We start from the raw sequence: 8,501 nt of genomic DNA, 5'->3' as shown, positions 1-8,501 counted from the left end.
CATATATAATTAAAGGAGTGGTCATTGTTCTCAGGCTCCAATATGTTGATTACTTTGTCCGTCAGGTGTTTGGTCTTTAAAATGTCAGAAAATGGTGAAAAATGTAGATCAGTGTTTCCCAAAAAGCCCAAGATGACGTCCTCAAATGTCTTGTTGTGTCCACAACTCAAAGATATTCAGTTTCCTGTCCCAGAGGAGAGAAGAGACTAGAACATATTCACATTTAACAAGCTGACATCACACAAGTTTACCTGATTTTACATAAATAATGACTCCAACTGATTATCACAATAGTTGACAAGCAATCGATTCATCTTTGCAGCTCTAGTTTGAATTTAAAACCCCGGCAGCAGAGGATCTAAGAGGCCTTGATAGATCATAAAACAGAGAGTTAGTAATGTAGGCCAGTCCCCAACCATGAAGAGCCTTTTAACAAGTAGCACAACTTTAAAATCAATCCTAAAAGACACTGGGAGCTCAGACTTTCTTGCTTCATTGTAGCTGGAACATTACAATTATCCAATCATATAAACAGGGTTATCAAACTACCGGATATTGTGTCTATAGTGTTTAAGACCTGCTGCTCTGTGCTGGTAGTTACATCATCAGAGAGAGGGAAGAGTTAACTAAGTGATTATGATCTCTCTCCTCAGTTTGGGGACTCGCTGTCTGAACCTTCTGGGCTTCCAGCAGTTTGTGGGCGACAGCGAGATGACGTCGGACCTGATCGACGAGGGCAAGGAGCTGATCCGCCGAGGTAACCAAACTACGGATTTTTCTATACTTTTCTCGATGTTTTTGTCATTTTATAAAAAAAAATGTGTCACTTTTTTTGTGTTTTTTAATTATGTTTTTTTTTTCGCTTTTTCCGATGGTTTTTTCTCTCACTTTTTTTCCAATTTAAAAAAAAAAAACGTTGTCACCTTTTCTGATTTCTTTGGTAACTTTTTTTCAGTGTTTTTTTCTGCTTTTTTGTAGCTTTTTCCAACATTTGTCACTTTTTTCAACGTTCTTTTTTCATAGTTCTGATATCGAAAGTTTTTGTAAACGGGTAAAAAAAAAATTCAAATTCAAATTGAGCTACTCAGCAATTTTTCCACGTACCCCCTGGCAAGAGCAGAGGTACCCGAGGGGTACAGGTTCCCTGGTTGAGAATCACTGCCATGCATCCCAGATAGCACTGTGCTAACAGTCTCAGCAGCGTGTAGCCTCTTAGACTCTCAATCTGTTTGTTTTCACAGAGAAAAGGAAGAGGCAGAGGATTGAAGATGGAGAGAACAGACGCAGAGTGAGTAAAAACCACCGATCCAGCTCAGACCTCCTCCACAGCTACACTGGACTCTACTTTTAGATGAAGAAATAAAATGGGCAGAAGGGCAGTGGTGGCCTAGTGGTTAAAGAAGCGAGCTTGTGGGGGAGGTCGCCGGTTCAATCCTAATTATACTTGAAATGTTGTGTTGGCATTTAGTTGTTGGACACACTTGAATGATCCCAGCTGCAGCCCAATGGTTTCAGAAGTCACAGAAAGAATGAATGAATGAATTTATTGGTCATAACCAAAGGGTAGGGTCAGAAGCTTCAGCTTATATATAAGCCTTGTCACATTTTTAAAACAAATTAAAAACATGCCTACATCTACCTACATACATACATACCCACAAACATACATACATATACCCATTAAGGGTCAGTGCCTTTTATATTTATTATATATATATATATATATATATATATATATATATATATATATATATATATATATATATATATTGCAATTGCCATCTTAAGGTAATTAATATCATAATTAATGATGACAACCATAATGGTAATGATGTTTATCATCAACAACATGGTTATCCACCTTCACACACAATAATACTCAATTTCTATACTTATCTAGTATCGTGTCTTTAAACCCTTTTTTAAATTTAAAAACGTTCCCAATATGTTTTAATTCCCTTGGCAATGCGTTCCATAACTTCACGCCACCGACAGAAGTGCACCTGCTTTTCATTACTGTGTTACAGGTAGGTTGTTTCCAATTAAGATCGCCTCTAAGGGCGTAACCCCTTCTTCTCTAAACATAATTTGAATGTTAGGAGGAAGTAGATTATTTCGGGCTTTATACAGAACTAACGTAGTATTTAGGTTCACCAGGTCCATGAATTTCAGTGTGTTTGACTTAAGAAATAAAGAATTAGTATGATAATTGAAGCCAACATTATTCACAATTCGTATAGCTCTTTTCTGAACTGTGCACACTGTCTGTAGAGTGGTTTTACAGGCATTGCCCCAAATCTCAACACAGTATGTTAAATATGGTAGTATCAGCGTGCTGTAGAGAGTGCTCATAGATCTATAATTTAGGAAGTGTCTGACTTTACTCAACACCCCAATGCTTCTGGAGATTTTGGATCTTACATGGTTTACTGATTTTATGGTCAATTATTACCCCTAGAAAGGTGTGTTCATAAACTCTCTCTAACTCTTCTGTTAAAGAGTTAAACGGAGGTCAGCTGTGTTTCATGTCGCTGTGTGTGTGTGTGTGTGTGTGTGTGTGTGTGTGTGTGTGTGTGTGTGTGTGTGTCTGTGTCTGTGTGTGTGTGTGTTGCAGGAGTGGAAGGAGCGCTATGGAAACCAGAGAGAAGACTACACGGCGAGGAACAGGGGCAGTCACGAGATGAAGGAGACCAGTTACTCAGACACAGTGGCGGCCAGCAACAACAGACGTACGTCTAACTAAACACAGCTCAACTACGCTGGTTAACGCTGCTTAAAGGGACAGATGAGATGTTTACAAGTCTGCTTGTATGAGCTACTTCTCCATAATCACTGAATATTTTCAGCGTCTTCCCTCGCTGCCCTTTACGTCGGGGAACTGAAGCCGTTATCTCTGCTCTCTTTACACCCACCAAACTCCTTTTGAAAAAAATCAGTAATTTTACCTCTCAGACAGCGAGTTGCTGCTCTACTGCTGCCTCCATTGCCTAGTTAGTTTGGTAGTTTGGTTATTTCCTAACCATTTCAAAATACTAAACTCACCCAATAAGACAAAAAAAAACAAGCAAACAAGGCAGAGATAGAACTACAAAGATGAATGGATTAGTGGTCAACTATTAATTTAATCTCCAATTGTTCTGATAACTGATTAATTAGTTTGAGTCATTTATTTGATGATAAAACAGGTAAACTTGTGTGATGTCAGCTTGTTAAGTGTGAATATGTTCTAGTTTCTTCTCTTCTCTGGGACATTACACTGAATCCTCCTTCCTCTCATTCTTCTTTCCTTCTCTGCATTTCTTTCCTTCCCTACATACTTCCTGTCTTCCGCCTTCTTTCCTTTCTCTCCTCTGTGACAGTAAACTAACCCTTTGGGCATTGGCGTTTATTAAAACTGGCCATTGCAACCCCCCCAAATATCTCATCATCATAAAGATTTGCACCATAACTTCATGCAAAAAAGGAACAAATTCTTGCAGAAAAATTCACCAGAATGCAGGAAATGAAGCGTTTGATATGATCAACATTTTTTCAGCCCCACCAATGTTGAACCCAAAGTTCCTCCCTTGGCTTTGGGAAACACTGATCTACATTTTAGAGACACAACAACTCATCCATTCATCCAGAACATCATCCACGATGAAAACAATCGGTGGTTGCAGCCCTAAAAATGACAGTTTTTGTTAAAGGAGACTGAAAACCAGTCAGTATCTGGTGTTATGGTATTATGGTTAGGATCCATCTCTCTCTCTCTTTCTCTCTCTCTCTTTCTTATTGTGTCCAGCCTAAGTCACACCTTTGCAATAATCCTGCTGTCTAATCAGGATCTTGATGTGCCACACCTGTGAGGAGGATGGATTATCTCTGTAAAGGAGAAGTGTTCACTAACAGATTTAGACAGATCTGTGAACAATATTTAAGAGAAATAAGCCTTTTGTGTCCATAGAAAAAGTCTCAGATCTTTGAGTTCAGCTCATAAAAAATGGGGGCAAAAACAAAAGTGTTGCGTTTATAATTTTGTTCAGTATAGATATAGAGCTTCTGTTCCTCAACCTATCCCTGTAAATCGGTAGAGAAAGAAGTAGTTATTGATTGGTGCTGACAGCTGCTGTCTGTTGAACAGAGGCGAAATATTCTCGCTCTGGGAGTCGGTCGGAGAGAGACTGCATCGAGCTGCTGCAGGACGCCGAACCGTTAGACTTCAACGCCGAGACTCTGACAGACGACCCTCTGGAGGCCGAGCCCGGCAGGTAAACACTCCATCCTGATCAAATATTCACACTGCTGTTCATCCTTTCTTCAATCATAACTATCTGAACTCTTCAATTCAGAGTTTCCACGTATCCTTTAAAACAAATCTGATCATCTGAATTTTAGGTCTTAAAAAACGTGGAAACTGTTTGCTTAGGTTTAGGAACAAAAACTATGAAGTTAAGTTTAGGGAGGGCGGGTCAAGTTATTTTAACTTTATGTAAGAGTTGTAACTACGGTATGTACATAGTGACGTCATGTATGTACGCATGGAAGGGAAGTAACGTCTGATTTAAACCCAAACCACCATCTTTTTATCAACTTAACTTGGTAGTTTTGGTGTCTAAACCTAACCAAACTGGAGCCGTTTCTCAAGTTTAAAACTGTGACTGTTAAGTTTAAATATGCGGATCGGATTAGAAACAAAGTTCCTCTGTGGTCATCTGGTTTGGAGGATTTGTTGGTTTCAAACCATGTTCCCTGATTCTGACATCGCTGAAACTCTAAGTGAGGAAAAGACAAGACATCTTACATTTTGTGATTTGGATTGACCGATTTAATTTCATCTCAAATCTTCAGATTTTCCTTCATATCTTCGTACTTTTTATACGACTTTTGTATGGACATGAAATAGGTCTTGAATTGTGTTCATAAAAGTCTTAACACTTGTGTTGTCTTCCTGTCGACCATTCAATGGGTCAAAATTTAAAAGTAGTTTTTAACATTTTTGTCACTTTTTTACCAAGCTTTTTGTATATTCATGGTCAATAAACCTAATTTATGTGACATTATACCAAATTATTTTGGTAAAAAAAAGCTGACATTATGAATTATTTTGACTAATAGTTAAGATCAGAGGATGTGGAGTGGATCACAGTTTTTGTCAAAGTTTCTTCAGGATATACTGTTTTGAAACCATTTAAACATTGTTTTACATGCTATTTAATTTAATAAAAAACCAACCCGGCCCCCTCCCCGCGCCCGGTAATAAGTAGCCGTTATTTTGATTCATAATTTCGTGTACAGGTTACGATTTTACGTTTTTTGCGGTATATGCAACGACTTTTGAACGTGTACAGGTCACGGTTTCGCTAACCTGCTCTGGGGACGCGATTACGGGAAACGAGGCGCCACACGCCGGCCAAAACAACGGCACGGGCCGCCACTCGCGATCGGGGAAACGAGGCGCCACACGCGGGCCAAAACAACGGCACGGGCCGCCACTCGCGATCGGGGAAACGAGGCGCCACACGCCGGCCAAAACAACGGCACGGGCCGCCACTCGCGATCGGGGAAACGAGGCGCCACACGCGGGCCAAAACAACGGCACGGGCCGCCACTCGCGATCGGGGAAACGAGGCGCCACACGCCGGCCAAAACAACGGCACGGGCCGCCACTCGCGGGCCGCCACTCGCGGGACACGGGAAATGAAACGCCACAATAACGAGACGGTTGGGGTTAGGGAAAAAAAAGAACGGGGTAAGGAACCGTCACACGCGGCGTGAAAGTCCTGTGTTTTACTTTCGCCTTATCAACTACTCGCTACTCGCTTTCGTTATGGAATCACGAAATATGCTGCCCATTAAAATGCATTGCTTTCAATTTCGTAATCGCCACACGAAAAAAACGGCATTTACGTAACCTGTCCACGACTTAATAGATTACAATAACGTGACTATATAACGACCTGGCATGAGACTGGGCTGTAAAAAACCCATAATTCAATTAAAGTAATCATCAATTTTACATTCTATGTGCATCCATGTTAATTTTGGGCAATTTGGATGAAAGAAACCCATATTTGTGATATAAAAACTTTGAAAACGGGTCAAATTTGCCCCTAGGACAACTCAAGGGTTAATAAGTCTAACATTTAACCTGTTGAAAGATGCAGAAACCTGATTTTGTATCCTGTTCTTTCCTCAGACATGCAGGGGGACGATATCTGTCCATGTCATCGTCTCGGAGCCGAATATTCACGACGTCTGACGGCAAGAATAAATGTGAAGCGGAGCCATAAATAAAACTGAACAGGACCTCCATCTCACAGCTCACTGGCTGCTTCATCATCTCCCACGATGCATGGTAATTACAAACAGGTCACCCTTATCCCGGAAGTCTTCTGGAAACATCTCTGCATCAGGTTTCACGTCCAGCTTGGCTGCAGGCGAATCAAGGCACTTTTTGAAGGAATATTAATGCTATAAAAGTTACATAACCTCTCCGATATGAATGCAGACAGACACTGAATGAGTTTGCGCTGCATGTCATGACGGCATGAGTCTGCAGCGGCTGCATGTCGACACGTCACTTTAACAGAAGCTTCAACGAAGGTCCATCAAGTAGTTTATTTATACGTTGTAGATTTATTTATCTGTCTGTTGATGAAGCCGGTTTAGGATATCTGCGTCTGATGGGCTGCTGGTTTAATCAGAACTTGATCTGATTGTCTCGACTCATTTAACCCTGATCTCGTAAGAAATCTTTATTTGTAATAATCTGAATCTTAAAATCAACTGGATGTAATCACTACTGAATATTTAATGTTGTGAAAATAAGAAAAGGGTCTCATTTAAAGTTTGAGTATTTTACTTTGAAAGCTGTGATTTTGCCTCTGGGAACAACGCACGATACTCCTGGAGTCAGTCATTAGTCCTGTTTCCATTCACATATTTTCATGCACATTTTGCACAATTATCACATTAGAAAAGCTGGATCAAAACACGACCATTTTAATAAACCCTTTAACCGACTAGTGTTTCTGGTGCCGACTATTGAGGGGAGCAACGTTTAATAGACTAATCCAAAGTCTCTTTAACACGTTTAATAGACTAATCCAAAGTCTCTTTAACATGTTTAATAGACTAATCCAAAGTCTCTTTAACATGTTTAATAGACTAATCCAAAGTCTCTTTAACACGTTTAATAGACTAATCCAAAGTCTCTTTAACACGTTTAATAGACTAATCCAAAGTCTCTTTAACACGTTTAATAGACTAATCCAAAGTCTCTTTAACATGTTTAATAGACTAATCCAAAGTCTCTTTAACATGTTTAATAGACTAATCCAAAGTCTCTTTAACATGTTTAATAGACTAATCCAAAGTCTCTTTAACATGTTTAATAGACTAATCCAAAGTCTCTTTAACATGTTTAATAGACTAATCCAAAGTCTCTTTAACACGTTTAATAGACTAATCCAAAGTCTCTTTAACATGTTTAATAGACTAATCCAAAGTCTCTTTAACATGTTTAATAGACTAATCCAAAGTCTCTTTAACATGTTTAATAGACTAATCCAAAGTCTCTTTAACACGTTTAATAGACTAATCCAAAGTCTCTTTAACATGTTTAATAGACTAATCCAAAGTCTCTTTAACAAGTTTCTCTTTGTTCTTCCACTGGAGATAAAAACACTAAGATCACTTTGGGCTCAAAATTCAAATGCTTAAAACCCAAAAGGTAGCGCTGGAGATGGAGCCTTAAAGGGTAACATTACTTTACATAAGAAACAGATCTATGTTAGGCCTAAAAAATGAAAATAAAGTTTGGTTCCTGTTGGTTGTCAGTTAAGGTCATGGGTCGGTAAGGAATTTATTTTATTTTTTTATTTTTTCCCAGTGGCAGCAAGGGATAGATAGGATATTTATTTATTTATTTTAATTTTCCTTTACAGTTGCGATGGATACTCTATTTTTTCATAACCTAGCCTACCTGTACTACATGTACAGTTGTCGCTTAGTAAATTGAAAACCTAGTGAGGTTTTTTCCGGTTTTTTATTTTTTTTTTTTTTTTTTTTTTTTTTTTTTTTTTTTCCCCCTTTTTTTGTGCGCGGGGCGGGGTAACGTTAGAGCACTCTAAAGGCTGTTTACCTTTCACTTGATCGTGTTTGCTTGCTACGTTGCCATCCTCTTGAACGACATTAAACACAACATATAGTTCCTGAGTGGTTTAACAGGCATCTTGCATTGCAAGAGTAAACTTTTTATTTGTGTATTTATTTAATTTGTATTATTTCGTACCGAAGCTCATAAAATAAATTTGGGTCACACATAAATTGACAGGGTCGGTCTGAAACCAGAACCAAACAATTATTTTGTTATGCCTTACATACATTATTAGGTCAAGTACTTACACACTGAAGAGAAGTAACCCAACAGATCTGAACCCAAACCACCAACTTTGTCCAAACTTAACTAAGTAGTTTTGGAGCCTAAACTTAACCAAACTGGAACCGTTTCTAAACCG

General features: G+C 38.9%; 1 protein-coding gene across 5 annotated transcripts in view; it reads left to right on the top strand.

Moving 5' to 3' along the window:
* LOC120545267 (G-protein coupled receptor-associated protein LMBRD2B) overlaps positions 1-8,014 on the top strand; it is a 59,742-nt gene extending 51,728 nt beyond the window's left edge. For all 5 annotated transcript variants that reach the window (XM_039779461.1, XM_039779459.1, XM_039779457.1 and 2 more), the window contains 5 exons: positions 654-757; positions 1,242-1,288; positions 2,615-2,729; positions 4,124-4,250; positions 6,179-8,014. In XM_039779461.1, coding sequence (XP_039635395.1) covers positions 654-757; positions 1,242-1,288; positions 2,615-2,729; positions 4,124-4,250; positions 6,179-6,272 — 487 coding nt within the window. In that variant the 3' untranslated portion in view covers positions 6,273-8,014. The remainder of the gene's footprint in view (positions 1-653; positions 758-1,241; positions 1,289-2,614; positions 2,730-4,123; positions 4,251-6,178) is intronic.
* Positions 8,015-8,501: the final 487 nt, after the last annotated feature.

The sequence above is a fragment of the Perca fluviatilis genome, chromosome 17, assembly GCF_010015445.1.
Source record: "Perca fluviatilis chromosome 17, GENO_Pfluv_1.0, whole genome shotgun sequence".
In the NCBI taxonomy this organism is placed as follows: domain Eukaryota; kingdom Metazoa; phylum Chordata; class Actinopteri; order Perciformes; family Percidae; genus Perca; species Perca fluviatilis.
Note: the sequence above shows the minus strand (reverse complement) of the source record. Positions and strands in the feature narration are given on the sequence as shown.